Genomic DNA, 20,988 nt, shown 5'->3' with positions numbered 1-20,988 from the left:
ACACATTTACAATGTTGCTCATTTCCTAGTTTAAACAATCAGTCTTTATTTTCAGAGAATGATTCAACAACTTTTTCCTCAAACCAGGAGATGGGGTCTGGAAAATACCTTACAGATTCAAAGAAGCCTTTTCATTCAGCCCAACACATAAAATAGGTTAGGTTAGACAAAATCCAAACATCATTTATGTTATCTGACCTTTGCAGAATCATTATCCTTTGATGATTATTCAATCCAAAAGTACCAAAATAGAAATGTTTTTACACACCACAGTTACCTCATTTAAAACACATTCTCAGTATGACTTCAGGAGCATCACCTCATTGTCTACGTGGCTTTATTGTCGCCTCAACAGCATCTCTATCACCTTCACTACTGCTTAATGACTTCCGTTGATACAAAGTTGAAGGAATACTAATATGTCAAATGTAGTTTCCTTGTGATTAATGAAAATTTTCCTCCAGACAAAATAATCTTTAACCTGGAATAATCTTCTTTAATGAAAAAGTAAAACTAATCATTAACATCAGTGTCCAGATGTCCAAAAAAATAAATATTTGTTATTAGGCACAAAGTTAATACCAAGGACAATTTAAAATTTAAGGATAAATTTTCCTGACCTAGTATTTCTAGCATCATTCACTGGAGTTATTTTATAAGCCAAGACGACTGTGGTCATGTCCCCAAGTTACCTTGTGCCTTATGCCTTAGCAGCTTTTCAGAAAGGCCTGAATTTGGATTAACAAGAAAGAAGGCACATCTTACTCTTTCCACTGTGTTTGCCACCAGTAAGGGGCCAGACTTCGTCCTGGAGGCTGGACCACATGAGCAGTTCCTTACCACTAATCCTTTTTTAAAATCAAGTAATTTTAATAGGTTTTCACCCTTTGTTGTAAAATGAATACATATCTACTCTGAAATTTTAATAACACAAATATGTAAAAACACAGGAAAATAGTTCCTTTGGCCTTTTTATTTCTTCATTCTTCGGAGGCCAGAAGCTTAGATTCTTCAAGCTCTGCTTTACCTGGTGTCTTAGACAAGCCAGGACATACCCAAATAGAGAGGAAGTGAAAACAAAGGCAATCACAACAAAGGATAACCTTTAAATCACCTACTTGAGAAGGCACTATCTCTTTGTCCTCATTTATTTTTGATAGTGACTAACAGGAAGGAACCTCATTTGGACTTAGGCATAACTTCTTAAGTAGCTGTTCCTTTCTACTTTCCCCTTGGGGCCTCAGTTATCCAGTATTAAATGACACAGTGACTTTCAAAATTCCCAGTAAAGATCCTTTTGCATAGTACTGGCACCTAATTTCCTAACCAAAATAAGGAATAAATGAATTAATGAATGAATCCAGTTGCACCAAAATGTACCTTCAAAAACCCAGAGAAAGAACAGCAATAAACACACATCTACTAATGATTTCCATTAGACGCAGCCCAGGTTCTCTCAGCTGATAGTAAAGGAACGATCCAAAGCAAAGTTCACAAAGTTTGTGTTCTTTAGGCATCATCATCTCCTCCATCTTCAAGCTCTACTATATGTGACCAACACTCAGACACAATGGAAAACTATGAAAATTAGGGCAATAAAAATATGAAATTTGGAGTTATAGTCACAGGGGTTCTAATCCTGGCTCCATGGATTCTTAAATTAAGATGAACCTAGGCATATTAAAGTCTCTGATCTTTCATTTCCTCATTCACAGAATGAGGATTATAACATACTGACTTTACAAGATTATTCTGAGGATTAAAAATTTAAAATATCTGTAAGGCATTTCCAGTCGGGTCCCTGATTGGAGCTGAATAAAGGGCAGGTGTTTCTTCAGGTTTCTTATGAAGTGTAAGTCTGGCCTGCTAGGCTAATCAAATATTGAGGGTGTTTACTTGTTCTGTTTCTTCGAAAGACAATCTGCTCTGCACACACACCCTTTTACATTAGTTTAAAAAAAAAAAAAAACCAGAATATCCAGTAACAATGTCATAAGAAAAAGGAGCCACTATCTTGATTTGGTTCTGTGTCTCAAACTGTGGATACCAACTTCTTCCCGTATTTAATTATAAATGAGATGGTTAAGTCTTACTAGTAAAAGAGAATCACCATCATCTCAGCTTGGATTGAGAGGACTTTAAGAGATCTCTTAACTTTCTTCCAGCACAGGAATTAATCACACAGTTCCATTTTGCTCCTCTTATGCATTATGCTAAGTTATCTCACAAACTCTAAAATATCAGTCATCCCTTTCAACCCAACACCCAACCCTGAGTTCTCATTCTTTCTCTCACTTCAGTTTGGTGCCTTTCTGACCAATCCAGAAAATCTTTCATCTTCCCTCACAAGCAGCCTTTGTCCACAAAATGCTTAACAGTCTCAAAGAAGTCCCAAAGACAAGAAAATCCCAGCAACCAAATGAAAAAACAAACAGCAAAAATTTATAATTATACATCTTGAATGCTGAAATTTGTTAAGATACTGCAGCAAATACTAAATACGAAGATCACTTTGTTATACTTTAATTCTGGTAATCTGACTTCTAGGTTATTTCCACAGTGGCCACATTCTCAGTAGTACATAGTGAGTACTAACTCAGTTTTGCTATTTCTTCTTAACCTGAATAGGCACAGGGTCTAGGTAGAGAGGACTGGGAGCTCTTTTCTTTATAATCACTCCACGGTTCAAATTCAGGGATTTGTTTAGCCTTCTCCTTTTCAAAAGTACTTTGGGGAGGTCACATGTTTATAAAACTACATGTTCCACCGAAAGGAGAGCTATTTTTTGAACAAGCTAATGCACCACCGAAATACTTAGGGAATATCATGTGGGCTGCCCACCCCCCATCACGGGCAATTTATGGATTATTTCATTTCATGACACTGGGGATCTAGCCAGATGATCTTTACTATATATGCCACAATTCACTTTGTTTCTCCCTTTCAACAGAGACAAATGCTCTATTTTTCATTTTGTACTTACAAATTAACCAAATAAAAGAAACCACCTCTAACTTGTGTATTAATACAAGTTCATTTGATAGCTACAATTAACTTCATTTGCAAGTTCACTTGATAGCTACAATTAACTACCCACCAGAAAAACGACCTTACCTTTTTTCATTTCCATATGACTTCTGTGCAACTTTTGCATGAAGAATAAGTACTGTTTGATCCCCTCGCTCTTTTAAGTAATTTCGCATAGCTTCCCTAAAATAAGATATAAATATTACTATTATAGGAGTGGGATTTAGAATATTACTATGCTCTGTGATGAAAGGAATGATTAAAAATATTTTAAAATACAAATATAAAAATGAAAACAAAGCAAAACAAATCCAATAACTAAACTTAAGGAATATTATACAATGGGGAAATAAATACTGTTCATCTTCAACTCTATATTTTATTCTTTAAAAAAGAAACTGTCCCTCATTCCTGGAATTTATGATGTTACTGAATTCAATCATAATTAGAACTTATAGAGAAGAATAACTACAGAATAACTAGAATCATTATATACATTGCTTATTTTGCTTTCAACTGTTTATAAAATTAATGACATGCAACAGTTTCATATTTAATAATCTAATTCCCCACCACCACCAGCACCACTCTCCCAGCTATTAGAATCAATATTTTCCAACAACTACAAAGCTGTAACAAATCATTAGGTCACCTAAATTTATTACACGTTTAATTATTACATGTTCTTAAAATAACAGCCTACATAATACTACTATGAAAAGGCTATCATTTATACATAAGCACACAATTACCCTGAAGGATGTTACTGAAGATAGAACAAAATTTCATAAAGATTAATTCAAATCAGTGAAAAACCAAACGATTTCAACTGCCTATTATGCATAAGCTTCATAAGAAGTCCACTGTCTGAAATACATTTGTTCCCTCAATTATTTGGCTAAGCAATACCAGATCAAAAAATTCTGAATCTGCCGAATCCCAATTCTTGAGACGTTTTATGCATGATGAAATTAAAGCAAAGGTACTTCAAAAACAATCAACGAGCACTTTTAATGCATTAAATGCTATTTTATTTATATTGTAAATAAAAGACATGCAGAAGAAGATAGCTATCCAATAACAGTACATTATTAAATGTAGGGAATTCTAGACTTTCAGATAATAATGCAGACCTAACACAGAGTGGTTGTGGGGATTAAATGAGATAATCTAGATGGCAGCATGTGTGGTTTCTGATTGAAATACTTGTTAGTGGGACACCTGGGTGGCTCAGCGGCTGAGCATCTGCCTTTGGCCTGGGGCGTGATTCCAGTGTCCAGTATCGAATCCCTCATTGGGCTCCTTGCAGGGAGCCTGCCCTCCCTCTGCCTATGTCTCTGCCTCTCTCTGTGTCTCTCATGAATAAATAAGTAAAATCTTAAAAAAAAAAGAATAAGAAAAAAAGAAAAAAGAAATACTTGTTAGCTGCAAGGCAGGGCAGGTAACACTGAGATCCAATAGCTTGAGAATTAATCCCTACCTCTGACAAAGAGCTTTTATTTTAAAAGTCCAGTGAAGACAAGAGTTTGGAAAACAAATTGTAATAAAATACATGACTCAGAGGTATGAACAAAAAGCCCCACTAAGGCAATATTTGTGTAAAGGAAGGGAGCGGTGATAAAGAACTACAGTTAACTCTTGAACAAAGTCGGGGTCAGGGGAACCAGCACCCTGCACAGTCAGAAATCTGCATATAATTTTTGACTCCTCTCAAACTCAACTACCAATGGCCTACTGTGGATTGGAAGCCTTATCGATACCATAGTCGATTAATACATATTTTGCATGTTATATATGTATTATACACTGGATTCTTACATTCTTACAATTCAGTATGCTAGAGAAAAGGTTATTAAGAAAACCATAAGGAATCCATTTACAGTAATGTATTGTGTTTATTGAAAAAATCTGCATATAAACGGACTCCTGCAATTCAAACACCATGTTGTTGTTAAAGGGTTAACTGTACATGCTATGAAAAATTTCTTAGAAGAGTTAAATTCAAAAGGAAGAGGAGCATACCCAGGAAGCGGGAAGAGGAAAGAAGGCGGCATTCCAGGATCTGGAAGTAATAAGTATAAAGACACAAGAGACCCCCACACATTTGGGTACACGGAGATTCAGGCTGAGGGATAAGGCAGACACAACGAAACAGCAGCTGCTATCTCTTGAGTATTTATTGTGTGCCAGGCCCTGAACTAAGCACTTCCTATGCACTACTTCATTTAATCCTCATAAACCAGAAAGGTAAGATAATTCTTAAAACCACTGTGAATTTCTTGCCCAATGTGTTGCAGTTCCCGGCAGTTCGGAACTCAATTCTTTAGGAGTCTAAAGTGAGCCATGGCTGTGATGAAAGCAGACACACTGGGTAGTGTCCAAGTGTGAAAGGCTTGTCAAACCCTTTGAAAATGTGACCTTTGTACACTTACATACTAGGTCTGAAAAGTTAATTCAAATATCACTCTATGATAGATGATGATAAAAGTGGTAGCAAGGAATAAAATTTTTAAAAGACGCAGGAAAAAATTTAAGTGTAAATAAATAAATAAGCAAAATAAAATCCTTCTCTTTGAGAACTGGGATGAGATCATTTGATTTTATCCAAACCCATTATAGAAACAACATCGTGGTGCTAGGTAATTTGCTGTGAAACACATATGCACATAGGTCTGAATCTTAACTGATCTCTTAACCAAGCCTGAGTTTCCTCAGTTGTAAAATAGACGCATACATACGTATTTAAAGTAAGTCCAACAAACTAACTTATACCAAGTATCAGTAATCTCTTGCTATTATTATTATTCTCTTGGAAGGGCTAGTAGGGAGCAGGAGGACAAGGCATGGCAATACTTCCACTGAAGTTTGACAGCAAACTTAAAAAGGGCCTGGAGGTAAATGATCCTGCACGTCATTTGACTTGAAAGGCGCACTACCTGTGGGCACAACAGGTAAACTGCACATTTACCATTTTCCCATTAAAGATTTACTGAGAGGCTGTTACATCCTAGGCATTGACCATCACGCCAGTTACCTGTATTGGAAGTAGCTATGTACAATTCTGATCACAACAGAAGATTTCAGATCTCAAGTGGTTTATGGTGAGTGCAAGATGACAGCTCTAGTTTTCATCCTCTCCCTTCGTATTTATAATATGAATTCTTGAAAAAGCAACAAGAACCTTCAGATAATCATTAATAATAGCTATCTAGTAACTAATTTGCCAAATAGGTTCTTTCAACAAGGGGGGGAAAAAAGAACCCCTTTGCTTCCTTGATAGAACTTCGATGTGTGAAAATTCATTTCTTCCAGCATTCTTAAGGAGCCATAACAAATAAAAACGATATACTCTAAAGAAAAACAATTCAACAATAAAGCCTATAGAATGAGAGCCCATGTGCCTTCCATCTAAATAGAGTAGGGTTTCATCAACAGAATGGGGTTTCAGTTTCAGCACTGCTGACATCCTGAGCAAAACAATCCTTTGCTGTGAGGGGACTGTTCTGTGCACTGTGTGTTGTTTCCAAAGTAACCCAGTCCCCATATATACTGTAGCCACAAACATTTTAGAGAGCTGCAGAGTATACCTTAGGGTATTTGGCAACATTTCTAGCTTCCACCCATTTGATGTCAGCAGCACCCTTCCTCAAACTGTGACAACCAAAACTGTCTCCAGGTTTTGGCAAATGTGAAGAGGGGTGCAAGGGGGAGTCATCTGGGTTAAAAACCACTGGTTTAGAGAAAAGTCAAAAGTATTTCAACAAGATGGTAAAATCATCTGTTCTTTTAAAAAGAATAAGGGAAATTTTATCATTGAAAAACATAATGTAAGTATTTTAAGAATCTAGTAGAATTACTACTTTGTATTACTGAATTGTTAAAAAGAGTAACAAAGTTAAAAGTCATAATTTCTTGGAATAGTTACTATTCTAACAACTTTGAAGTATATTCTTTGTTGACTTGTTTCATTTAATGATTCCTTTAGAAGGTAAAATATTCATTCTGAATAAAAACCAATTAAAAATTATGTGAAGAACACTGTAGTAACTGCTTTTGAAACAGTCTGCTTACTCAAGACATAGAAGCTTATCTTTTAGAAAAACAGTATTTTATTTCTATCGATATTTTTACTAACATAAAATCATGGCAAGTGCCATGCTAGGTTAATATGTTCAAACTGCCTGTCATTGTATTTGTTCATAATTTTATGGCTGTTTTCCTTTATAAATTTGAAACTTTTTTATACTGCAAATAAAATTCATTTTAAAACAATGTTCTTATGGTGCTAATTCCCATTCTTCAGTATAGACCACTTATTCCACACTCACACACCTCTATGGTTGGGCCAAGGGAATATGTGAATATGTGGTTTAAGGTGTGTGTGTGTTGGTAGGCTGGACTGATGAGTTGGGAGAATCACAGCCACAGTCCAAACTACTCTAGGAGTTTAGTGACCCACAAAGCTGGAAGGTCTAGTGATCCTACCAACAGACTCAGTCCCTATATTTTCTCAAATTAAATTTCTGTCACTTCTAAAATCCAATAATAAAAATTCTAACATGAACTGTCTTATAGAAAAGAAACCCATTTTTATTTAATTTTATTTAAAGATTTTATTTATTCATTCATTCATGAGAGACACACATAGAGGCAGAGGGAGAAGCAGGCTCCATGCAGGAAGCCTGACGTGGGGCTTGATCCCAGGACTCCAGCATCACACTTTGGGCCAAAGGCAGGTGCTAAACTGCTGAGCCACCCAGGGATCCCCCAGAAACCCATTTTTATAAAGTGTTTCCAAAGTAACCCCGTCCCCATATATACTGTAGCCACAAACATTTTAGAGAGATGCAAAGTATACCGTGGGAAATACTACTATAGGCTAGGTTTGAGAAACCATGCCAGCAGCCTTTCATACTCCCTAGGAACTAAAAATGCCTTTTACATTTTTAAGGGATTGTAAAAATGAAAAGGAAGCTATGTAACATTATGTGGTCCTCAAATCTTAAAATATGTACTACTTGGCTCTTTACAGAAAGCATTTGCTCACCCCTGTGCATAGGCAATAAAAAAAAAAAAAGAAGATAATTTTAAAAGCTGCAAAACAGAATGAATAATGACATTCTAATTTGTTTAATCAATTAAGTATACCACATGGTTGACATTTAATTCAATTAAAAAAAAACCCACCTCTTCCTTGAAACTGGACTTGGTGATAGGACACTTGATAGCTCAGAAGCCTGAGTTAGACTCTTCTCACCTCTCCTCTGGAATGTTGCCAAAAGACATCCAGAAACACGCCACCCCTCAACCCAAACAAAGTCCATGGAGCTGCCCTATTTCTGTCAGATTCAACAGTTAGGTCTTTTACATCATCACAGACAGTACTTCTCAAAGTGAGCTCCACCAACAGTGACAATTTGCAATGGAGAGTGCTCTACTCAAAGAAGTTTTAGAGCAACTAGATCACATAAAGTAAAACCAATTCTTTCATGGCAGGACTACTCAATCTTAAGCAAATCTCTAAGAGAGGTATCTGTAATACTGTACTGGATCAACTATTAGATGAGACCAAGATCTGTTGTTTTTTCCCCGAGTGCCAGATCTGAAAATGATAATCCAGAAAAAGGGCTAAAAAAGTCCCTCATAATACTAAGGAAACATAAGGATGCCACAGTAGGTTTCTATACCTATTGGTGACCAAGGCCAAACAACAGTACAGGTCATGTTCCTAGGAGAATGCTGGCAAATCTCATTCCACTCCCTCTTATGATAAAAATAAAATGAATGATCCATACATAATTCTATGGAATTCTATGAAAGTTCATATACAAGTAAACTGCTTAATGTCCTTTCTCACAGCTTTGAGAGAAATCCTTTCATAAATTGTTGGTTTCTAGTCCCCCTCCTAAACATATAAGCCATTACACTGTAAGAATTGGGCCATTCATCACTAATAGAATATCACTTCTGTGTTCTACTATTTTAAGTTTATTTTGGAAATAAACAATTTCACTACTTCTTTAAGGCTTTGCTCATGTAGAGGAAAATCTGAGACTTGAAGATTTTGATAACATGTTAACAGTAGGAAGTACTCATATTCAAAGGTAGATCATCACCTTGGTTCTTAGATATCTAGGCCTGGATGATCCAAACTTGGCTCCTTGAATCCCAGGGACCACATGGACCCTTCCTAATCCAGCTCATTTTTCTTCTTCCCCAAGATGCCCTACAAACATACGACTGGCCTAAGTAAAGTTGGATATTAGTTGCGACTACTTTAATATGAATTATTTACTACTTATAAACTATTTGACTAATAACTATATAGATTGAAGGTCACGCGTTACTATCAAGGTATATTTAACTTAATGGTTTTATTTTACTATAAACCTAATTTGTTTCACTTTGACTTGGTTTATATGGTGTTTGCTACTCGTGGTTGTCTTATGATAAAGTAAATGGAAAATCCATAATTAGGTTAAAACATGAATATTGTGCTCTATAAAACATAAAGTAACCTCTGACTTCTAGAAAAGAACCAGAACAGACATTAATCTGACCTAAATCTAAAATCTAATAAGGAATGGATGATTCTCTTGTCATAAGTTGAAGGGAATGGATCATAAATAGGCATAGCAAATAGCTGCTTAAGCTATGATCCAGGGCAGACAAGAAGAATACACTGCTTTAAGAGTTTCTCATTAGACATTGGTAAAATGCTTCTCAAAACTGCATGTTATATTCAAGAAAGACAAGACATTCAAAAAGAAGAAAATGGGAGCTCAAAGACAACAGAATCCCAAAATTAATACACAAATATTTATAAAATATACATAACCTGTGTTGAAGTAAACAACAGATACAGAGGTTAAATCCTAACTCTCCTCTTAGGATGTTATTACTTACTCTAGGGCAACCTGAAAACAAGCCAAGGAAGAACTTCAGAAATTCAGTTTTTCCAGAGTCTGACCAGGAGAGGAATGGAGGTATGTACAAGTACACTGAGAACAGAGGCATGGTAGTGAGACCAAAAGGGATACGGTTTCAAAAAAAAGTATTAGTCCAAGTGACAGGGAAAAGGTTTTCAGAGTAAATAACAAAATAGTTCCAACAATTACAGCAAATCTTTAAAAAAAAAAAAAAAAAACAAAAACCAAAAACCTAATGAAGGAAATCCCAGTACTAAATGAATTCAAGCAAATGCATGAGTTAGTGGAGAGCAGTCTGCAGTGTCACAGAGGGGAAGAAAGGAGTACACACCTTTGAAGACCGCCTATAACTCAAGCATATTCAAAATTCCAGTTCTAACCTTCTGATAATTGACAACATGGCAAAGTCTCTTAATACAATGGGGTATTACACTGAATAGCATCTGTGTTTTCTAAAAGCATGCGTTACATAGCGCTGCTGCAGGTCATAACTGCGGAGCTTAGACGTATTCCCACATAAGGGACAGGCACACTCGCTGTGATCTAGTCAGCATTCCCGGAGACTGACACCCTGCTGTACTAAAACTAGTATTTTCACTGATGACCCCAGGCTCTAAGTGACAAAATGAGAAGCCTCCACAGTAAAAAAACAACTATTTCTATATGATAATGTAAAGTCTGGTTATTCTGTCTTTGAATCCACAGTTATACTTGAAAGCCTCATGAAAGGGACTATTTCAAGAGAACAGGATGCCCTTGGAAGTTAGGACTCAATTGTTTCTAAATGTATTTCTGAAAGAATGTAATATTCAAAAGAAAAAAAAAGTGAATCCACAATAATGCTGAGTAGAACATGGTGTTAATTATCCTTAATCAAAATTTACATTTTGTGTAAGTAGAACTGCATTCTAAGCACTATCCAAAACATTGTCCTCTAAATAGACCATTATTCAATACTGCTTAATTCAGAAGATGAGGCTAGGGACAGAATAGAGTAGGTTTAAAATACTTATTTTTTAAGGAACCTTCTCTAAATTAACTCCCTACCTCCCCTGCACCCTAATAAAAGGAGATATATCAACTTCCTTTAAAAACATTTTAGAAAAAAAAAAGTAAATAAAATAAAATAAACATTTTAGAACACCTGGGTGGCTCAGTGGTTGAGCATCTGCCTTCAGCTCAGGGTGTGATTCAGGGGTCCTGGGATCAAGTCCCACATCAGGCTCCCCAAGAGGAGCCTGCTTCTCCTTGTGCCTGTGTTTCTGCCTCTGTGTGTCTCTCATGAATAAATAAAATCTGAAAAAAAAATTTTTTTTTTAAATTTATTTGAGAGAGAAACAATGATGCAGGGGGAAGGGGAGAGGGAGAGGGAGAAGCAGACTCCCCACTGAGCAGGGAACCTAACTCAGCTGGATCCCAGGACACTGGGATCATGACCTGAACAGAAGGCAGATGCTTAACTGAGCCATGCACTTGCCCCTAAAACATTTTTTACAGAATAAAAGACACTAAAGTTTTCCTAACAGCGAAAACTCTTAAAAGGAAAAACTGGGAAAATGTGATTAAAAGGAACCAGAGGAAACCTAAATTTGCTATACTATCAAAAGGGAAAACTTCCTAATTTTTAACCTTGGGTTTAAAATTAAATTTTTATCACAAAATTGGTCACTGATTTTACATTCCAATTTTCTGTTTTATAAAAAATATTTTACTAAATTTGCTTTATGCTAGCTTTCATAATAAAGAATAAGGGGCGCCTGGGTGGTTCATTTGGTTAAGTGTCTGACTCCTGATTTCAGCTCAGGTCATGATCTCAGGGCTGTGAGCCTGAGCCTTGTGTTGGGCTCTGCACTGGCCATGGAGCCTGCTTAAGATTCTCCCTCTCCCTGTGCCCTCTGCCTCTCTCTCCCTCTCTAAAAAATAAAATAATAATATATTTTTTAAAAAAGATAAGAATAAAAATCTTAAGTTTGCTCTCTTTAAGAAAGAGTTAAAAAGAAATAAAAGCTTAACTGAATTATCCCTCTGGAAGATACATTAATTCCTTTTAAGGTATTTTTAAAGGACAAAAGCTAATAAAATCTTGTACAACTTTATTGAGATTTAATTGAAACACAATAAGATGTATAAATTTTAAGTGTAATTGAAACACAATAAGATGTATAAATTTTAAGTGTATGGTTGGGTAAGTTTTAGCATATGTATATGCCCGTCACCACAATCCAGGTGAAGATAGTCATCATTCTCAAATTTCTCTTTTAACACTACCACGAACATCTGTGTTCAAGTCTTTGTGTTCACATTATGTTTTAATTTTTCTTGATTACTAAGTAAAAATGGCATGGCTGGGCCCTATGGTAGAAGGGCCCATACTTAACTTTTTTTTTTTTAAATTTTTATTTATTTATGATAGTCACAGAGAGAGAAATAGAGAGAGGCAGAGACATAGGCAGATGGAGAAGCAGGCTCCATGCACCAGGAGCCCGATGTGGGATTCGATCCCGGGTCTCCAGGATCGCGCCCTGGGCCAAAGGCAGGCGCCAAACCGCTGTGCCACCCAGGGATCCCCCATACTTAACTTTTTAAGAAAGTGCCAGATTATTTTCCAAAGTTGCTGTACTACTTTACATACCCACCACCAAGGTATAAGAGTATTAGTTGTTCTAGCAAGTATCTCATTGTGGTCTTACTTTGCATTTCTTTAATGCATATTTGCCATATATACACATTGTCTGGAGTATCTGTTCAAATCATTTTCCCAAATGAAAAACAGGTTATTTCCTTATTATTGACTTTTTGGAGTTCTTTTCATAATCTGGATACAAATGTTTTATTCCTAATTTGGATGAAGTCAAATTTATTCATTTTTTTTTTCCAGAGGTAGTGCTTTTGGTGTTATATCTAAGAAATCTTTGCCTAACCCAGGGTCACAAAGATATTCTCCTGTATTTTCTTGTAAAAGCTGCAAATTCGAAGTTTTATATTTAGGTACATTTTTAGCTAATTTTTATATATGGTTCCAGGCACAGATCACAGTTATGTTGTGTTTATGTGTATGTAAATGGTAGGGACATACGGATACTCAATTGTTTTGGAATCCTTTGTTAAAAACTCTAACTAAATTGCCTTTGCACCTTCATTGAAGAACATATATCTCAAGAACTATTTCTGGCCACTATTCTGTTACAGTGATGATCTACTTAGTTATTTTTATGCCAATACCATCCTTGATTACTGTACACAGCTTTCTACTAAGTTTTGAAAACCAGTAGTCTAAATTCTTCTGCTCTTTTTTCAAGGTTGTTTCGGCTAGACTAGGTTGTTTGCATCTCCATATAAATTTTAGAAACAGCTTGTCAACTGCAAGAAAAAGTCCACTGGGATTTTGAGTGGTATTATGTTGAATCCATAGATGAATTTGGGCATCTTAATATCGAGTCTTCTGTCCCAAGAACATTTATTTAGGACTTCAAGTTCTCTCAACATTTTAAGGTTTTCAAAGGGTATAGTTTTTTTTGACTGTGATGATCATGTCTGCAAATAAAGACAGTTTTACTTCTTTCTTTCCATGTCTGCAAATAAAGACAGTTTTACTTCTTTCTTTCCAATGTGGATGCCTTTCTTTTCTTTCCTGGACTTACTATACTAACTGTGAAAACTTATTTTCACTGTGAAAATTTAAGACTTTTTGTATCTGTGTCCATAAGTAATATTGGCTTATAGTTTTATTTTCTTGAAATGTCCCTGTCCTGAGTTTAACAGGGCAATGCTGTCCTCATAGAATTAACTGGTAAGAATACCCCACTCTCCAATTTTCCAGAAGAGTATATATAGAAGTGGCATGATTTATTTCTCAAATGTCTGGTAGATACTCAACAGTGAAATCATCTGAGCCTGTAGTTTTCTTTTTTTTTAAGATTTATTATCAAAAAAAAAAAAAAAAAGATTTTATTTATTCATTCATGAGACACACACAGAAAGAGGCAGAGACATAGGCAGAGGAAGAAGCAGGCTCCCACCGGGGGGCCTGATGTGGGACTCATCCTGGGACTCCAGGATCATGTCCTGAGTTGAAGGCAGATGCTCAACCGCTGAGTCACCCAGGCATCCCTGAGCCTGTAGTTTTCTTTGTGGGAAGATTTATAATTACAAATTTTATCTGTTTCTTCTTGAGTAAGCTTTAGTAGTTAATTTCAAGCAATTTGTGCATTTCTTCAAAAGTTGTTGAATTTATTGGCAAGAAAGTCATTTCTAATGTTTGTTACCTCCTTTCCAGTTTTTTTATGTCTAAAAAGGTCTTTGTCTTGCCTTGAGGTTGCTGCATTTTTCCCCTGTGAGTACTTTAAAGTCTTGCTTCACTGGCATCTCCCTAGCAAGATTTCAGAAGAAAACCCTCATCATCCTCATCTGTCTTCACTCCTTTGTATATATCTTTTTCTCTGTTGCTCTTTAACATTTTCTCTTCATCACAAACTTTAAGTAATTTGATGACAATATGCTCCAGTGTAGTTTTGCACTTGGGTTTACTGAGTTCTCAAAACTACGGTTTTACAGTTTTCACCAAATCAAGGAAAGTACCAGCTGTTATTTCTTCATCTCTTCTTTTAAGTCATACACCCCCCCTTTGAAGACTACAATTACTCGGATATTAGCCACTTGAACATAAACCCCGGTTCACTTATGATCATGTTATTTTACCAACTTTCTGTTTATTTTGTCTAGTTTCTATTGCTATGTATGCAAGTTCATTAGTCCCTCTTTGAGCAGCATGTAGCTGTAATTAATCCCATCAAGTGTGTTTCTCCTTTAGTATTATAATTTTCATCTCTAGAAATCTGATTTAGGTAGCTTTTTAATCCTCCATGTCCTCTATTTTATTTGTTCAATCTTTAGCTTTAGAAAATTGTACTCCAGTGTACAGACATGTCCATTGGTTTACACAGTCTTTTGCTGCTTTTCTATAAGAGTTGAGTAGTTACAACAGAGGCTACGTGGGCCACAAAAACTAAAATATTTACCACCTGACCCTTTAACAAAAAAATATGCAAACTCCTGATGTTAGCATACTGAACATTTGGAATACAAATATAATATCTGCTGTAATGTCTTGTCTGATTCCATCATGCAGGTCATTTCTGGGTTGGTTTTAATTGAGTTTTCTCCTTATTAGGGATTTTATTTTCCTGCTTCATTGTATAACTGGTGTTTTGATTAGATGTTAAGACTCAGTAAATCTTACTTTTGAGTATTTGATATTTTTCTATTCCTGTAAATATTTTTTTTAAATTTATTTATGATAGTCACACAGAGAGAGGAGTGAGAGGCAGAGACACAGGCAGAGGGAGAAGCAGGCTCCATGCACCGGGAGCCCAACGTGGGATTTGATCCCGGGTCTCCAGGATCGCACCCTGGGCCAAAGGCAGGCGCTAAACCGCTGCGCCACCCAGGGATCCCCCTCCTGTAAATATTCTTGAGCTTTGTTCTGGTATACATTTAAGTTACTTGGAAATAATTTGATCCTCTCAATCTTATTTTTAAGTTTTGTTAGGTAAAACCAGAGCAGCATTTAGTGCTGGTCAAATTTTGCACCACTACTGAAGAAAAACTCTTCTGTGCTGTAGTACTGTAGCAGATGTATCATGAGTTATAATATTTTTCCACTTTAGTTACTGGGAACAGTCAGTTTAGGAATTTTTTCCTCTAATTCTTCAGATTGGTATTTATCTCCCAGCCTTGGATAGTTTCCTCACACATGTGTGCTAATCAATACTCAGCTGAAGACAAGATGGGACCTTCTGTAGATCTCTGGATCTCTTTCCTCACCAGCTATTTGTCCTGGCAACTCTAGCCACCCTGGGCCCCTAGATACCTAAGCTCTATCTCTTCACAGCTCAAGGTGCTTACCAGGCTCCACCTGGATTCCTTTTGCCTACATCATGTACTAGAAGCTCTCTAGGTACTATGCTAGGGCAATTCCAGAGCTCCTCTCCTTTGTTTCTCTTCTCTCAAGGATCACTGTCCTTTTTTGCCTGCTATCCAGTATTTTGAAAATCATTGTTTGATATATTTTGTCCAGGTTTTTAGCTGTTTTAGTTTGGAGAGTAATTCCAGTCCCTGTTATTCCAACTTAGCCAAAAGTAGAAGACTTAAAAGCTAACTAAAATTTTCCAAACAGGGAAAATTGCTTAAAGGGTAAATGGAAAAATCATGATAAGGTAGACAGGACTTAATTATATTACTGTGTATGTTTAAGGAAAGGAAAGGATAATTTCCTAAGGATATTTATTATCATCACAATGATTGCTATTTTTACAGCTATCCATTAAAAGCAAGTGATTTATTCATCAAAATACATTTTATGGTTAGGAGTCATTCCAATATATTACTATTGATAATAAAAATATCTATTAAATTGCAATTTTAAAAATGTCTATACATGTGAATTAAATAATTCTGCTTATAATTTCTTCAAGAAATATACAAACATGTAACTGTATCTAATGTCTTTAGAAATTTTTTGAAATTTAAGTAATTTCAGACTTCTAGGAAAATAGCAAAAGTAGTACAAAGAATTCCTTGTCCCCCTTTCCTCCAGACTCCCCAAATATCAGTATTTTGCCATATTTATATATTTTTAAAGATTTTATTTACTTATTCATGAGAGACAGAGAGAGAGAGAGAGGCAGAGACACAGGCAGAGGGAGAAGCAGGCTCCATGCAGGGAGCCAGACATGGGACTTGATCCTGGGTCCCCAGGATTGTGCCCTGGGCTGAAGGCGGTGCTAAACCACTGAGCCACCAGGGCTGCCGGACCATATTTATATATTTTTAAACCATTTAAGAGTCCATTCATAGGCATAAAACCCTTTTACCCAAGATACGTCACTGTTAGTTTCCTAAAAAAAAAAAAAAAAAAAAAAAAGATATGCTCTTAAAACAAGCCAAATGCAATTATCACTGATACAAATACTTGTATATACAGATTTTATTCAAATGTTTCCAATTGTCCTACAAATGTCCTTTATTTGGGAGGTGGAAGACAGTGTTGAGAAACTAATACCCTTGGACCACATCAGGATAGCCACCAGTTTTTCTAAATTGAGCAGGAATACAGACATACAGTTCACGGATACATTGATATTTTTGACTAATCTGGGGATATAAAAACTGAGATGAGAAATCATAATAACCTCAGTGTGGACCAAAAAGTCTAATATGTTTATTATCTGGCCCATTATAGAAAACATTTGCTAACTCCAGCTTCAAAACAAGAATTTTTTTTCCTGACCCAGGATTTACTGAATTTAGCTGTCATATTTTTGTTCTCCATTAGTCTGCTATTCCTCAGGCTTTGTTTTTCATGATCTTGGTAAGTTTGAAGAGCAAATGCCATTTATTTTATAGAATGTCCCTCATTGTGCCTATTTTCTTATGTAAGCATAAGAAATAGCATACTTAGCGTATGCATTTTTGGCTGGAATATTACAAAAGTGACATTATGTCATCCTCCTCAGGATGCACTTGATGTTTATTTGTCCCTTACTAGTGATATTAATTTAGATCACTTCATTAAGGTAGTGTCTGCCAAGTTTCTTCACTGTCATGTTACTATCGTTCACTTTATAATTAATACATACTTTGTGAGGATATGCTTAGAAACTAAATATATGGTTCTCATCAGTCTTTAAACCAATAGTTTAAGATTTCACTGATGATTTTTGCCTGAAACAATTATGACTGTAGTGGTTGCCAAAGTGTGATTTCCTAGTTCCATCATTCCTTCTACATTTATTAGGTGGAAAAAGAATTCCCCTCCTTCACTATAGGATCATTTCTTTAACTCAGTGTAGACTTTTAAACTGTATTTTATTCTATGGGTTCTTATCTATGACCATCATTATTTATTTTGAGGATTAAAGTGTTCATGATTTGGCTAAAGGGAGCCTTCTCAAACCAGTTCTCTTTCTGTGTCCCTCTGGCATGTCCCCATCATTCTTTGCATGAAACAGCTTTTTAATAATAGCAATGATGTGAAAATGACCCAAATGGTCATCAATGTGAAATACTAAATAGGGAGTAGTGTGAAGGCAATGAAAAACTATGGAGACGTGAAAGAGAACAAGGTAGAAACAAAAAAAGCCAAGCATATGCTTATATATGCCTGTAATTTTCTTGAAAGATACTCACAATGCAGGATTAACATTAACTCTAGGATGTAACTGTGCAAGTGGCTGTTTTACTTTTTATTTTATAACTGCTGATTGTTGAACAATTTAAAAATCATTTTCGAGACTAATACTTTCATATTTAACATTTGTAATTAAAATATATATTGTAAAATTAATTTATATAATTAGAATACCATGCAATATTTATAGTCTCCTTAAAAGTGAGTATAATCTTCTATTTTCTTTAAAATTCTTTTCTAGGGCAGCCCGGGTGGCTCAGCGGTTTAGCGCCACCTTTGGCCCAGGGTGTGATCCTGGAGTCCTGGGATAGAGTCCCATGTTGGGCTCCCTGCTTCTCCCTGCTTCTCCCTCGCCTGTGTCTCTGTCTCTCTCTCTATGTGTGTCTCTCATGAATAAATAAAAATATTTAAAATAAATAAATAAATAATTTTCTAAAGCATTTACTGAATATCCTTAAATAATCAATATATTGTGACTATAATTAATAAATTGTGACTAGCTAAATGCAGCTAGATTGGCTAGAGGGAAGCTATCTTTACATTGTCACCCTTGTTACATTAACTATATAATACTCAAGATTAGCTTTGCACAGTGGCAGTATCGTAGCCAATGAGGTTTATCCGAGGCGCGATTATTGCTAATTGAAAACTCTTCCCTATAAGACTCAAGATTAATTCTTGAAAGGTTTCACTTTCCCCTTTGAACTGTATCCCATTATCGTCTTTTTCTGGGGGGGAGGATGTGAATAAGCTTATGATATAGATACTAATATTTGAATAACTTCTTTTGAAGAGCACCTAACAATTTTTAAGATGACAGGATCTGATATTTTCATGAAACATTTGGGTAAAAGACTAATATTATGCTTACCTCGTGAGTCGTTTAGGTGGAGGCCGCTCACCAAATTTTCTGGAAAAAATAAGAAAAAATAAATCAATACATAGACTGTATGACACATTTCCACAGTAAGCTTTTTAGGCACCGTGAAATCTTCTTTATGACTTTTACTTCAACTCTACTAAAGAATAGCATAAAGGAAAATCCTCTAATAACCATCCATGCCCAGAAATAGTAAAATAATGTACTTTAAAAATGGTTCCTAAACAAATCAACACACCCTAACTAGGTCTTACACACCCACTCTGAGCATGTAGCACAATGATTAGATGAGGATGACAGGTACCTTCCTAGAGACACCATGCAACCAACAAACCAATCAACCAACCAACCAACCTCAGCAATGACAACAACCAAAGATCTCCAGTCTCACACAACCTGTGACACTCAGAAAAATCCACAAAGCCCAAGAGGTGGTGGTATACAGCTTACAAGTGTTTGTCATGTGCCAGGCACTTTGCTGTACATTCTTTATACCTTACCCTCTTTGATCATTACAAAACAACTCTGAACTACATATGGGCTCACTAAAAAAAGATAGAAAGCAACTTGCCCACAAAGTAAATAAAGTAGCAGGCAGAGTTGAAATTTAAACCTAGATATTGACAAATATTATCAACATTTGTATGGAACCACAGAAGACCCAGAATAGCCAAAGTAATCTTGAAATATAACAAAGCTAGAAGTATCACAATTCCAGATTTCAAGATCTACTACAAAACTGTAGTAATCAAAACAGTATAGTACCAGCACAAAAACATATACATAGAACAATGGAACAGAACTGTAAACCCAGAAATAAACCCATGCTTATATGGTCAATTAATCTATGACAAAAGAAGCAAGAATATACAATGGAGGGCAAGAGGCTCTTCAATAAACAGTGTTGGGAGCACTGGACTATATGATACGCAAAAGAATGAAACTGGATTATTTTTTAATACTACAAACAGAAATAAACTCAAAATGGATTAAAGACCTAAATGAGAGACCTGAAACCATAAAAATCCTAGAAGAGAACACGGCAGTAACATCTGACCTTGGCCAAAGCAATATTTTTCTAGGTGGGTCTCCTAAGGTAAGGGAAACAAAAGCAAAAATAAACTGTTGTGACCACATCAAAATAAAATGCTTGTGCACAGCAAAGGAAACCATCAACAAAATGAAAAGGCAACATACTGAACAGGAGAAGGTATCTGTAAATGATATATTCAATAAAGACTTAACATCCAGAATATATAAATAATTTCTATAACATGACACCAAAATAATCTGATTAAAAATGGGGAGAGGGCCTGAATAGACATTTTGCCAAAGAGGACATACAGAGGGCCAACAGATACTGAACATAAAAAGATACTGAACATCACTTATCATCAGGGAAATACAAATCAAAACCACAATGAGATATCATCTTACAGTCAGCATAGCTAAAATCAAAAACAAAAAATAACAAGGTAGGCAAGGATGTGGAGAAAAAGCAACCCTTATGGACCATTGGTAGGAATGTAAATTGATACAGCCATTGTGGAAAACAGTACAGATGTTCCTTAAAAATTAAAAATAGAAACTCCTGGGACTCAGTACTTCCACTACAGGGTATCTACCCAAAGAAAATTTTAAAACTCATTCAAAATGATATATGCACCCTTATGTTTAGTGCAGCATTACTTAAAATAGCCAAGATATCAGAGCAAATTAAGTGCTGATGAATGGATAAGGAAAATATGGTGTGAGTGTACACACACACAGGAATATTAGACATAAAAAAGGAAGATCTTGCCATTTGAGAAAACATGGATGAACCTAGAGGGTATTATGGTCACTGAAATAAATCAGACTGAGAAAGACAACAACCTTATGATTTCACCCATGTGAAATCTAAAAAGAAAACAAACACTAAGCGAAAAAACAGAATCAGACCTGTAAATATACAGAATAAACTG

The 20,988-nt window shown here is 35.7% G+C and overlaps 1 protein-coding gene and 1 pseudogene across 7 annotated transcripts in view; one reads left to right on the top strand and one right to left on the bottom strand.

The window, feature by feature from the left end:
- RBPJ (recombination signal binding protein for immunoglobulin kappa J region) overlaps positions 1–20,988 on the bottom strand; it is a 222,708-nt gene that overhangs the window by 22,324 nt on the left and 179,396 nt on the right. For all 7 annotated transcript variants that reach the window (XM_055326384.1, XM_055326380.1, XM_055326383.1 and 4 more), the window contains 2 exons: positions 19,016–19,054; positions 3,115–3,210 (listed from right to left, as the gene is read on the bottom strand). In XM_055326384.1, the coding sequence (XP_055182359.1) occupies positions 3,115–3,210; positions 19,016–19,054 (135 nt within the window). The remainder of the gene's footprint in view (positions 1–3,114; positions 3,211–19,015; positions 19,055–20,988) is intronic.
- On the top strand, positions 18,726–18,850 carry LOC129510658 (U4 spliceosomal RNA; annotated as a pseudogene).

The sequence above is a fragment of the Nyctereutes procyonoides genome, unplaced genomic scaffold (genome assembly GCF_905146905.1).
Source record: "Nyctereutes procyonoides isolate TBG_1078 unplaced genomic scaffold, NYPRO_anot_genome, whole genome shotgun sequence".
NCBI lineage: Eukaryota > Metazoa > Chordata > Mammalia > Carnivora > Canidae > Nyctereutes > Nyctereutes procyonoides.
Note: the sequence above shows the minus strand (reverse complement) of the source record. Positions and strands in the feature narration are given on the sequence as shown.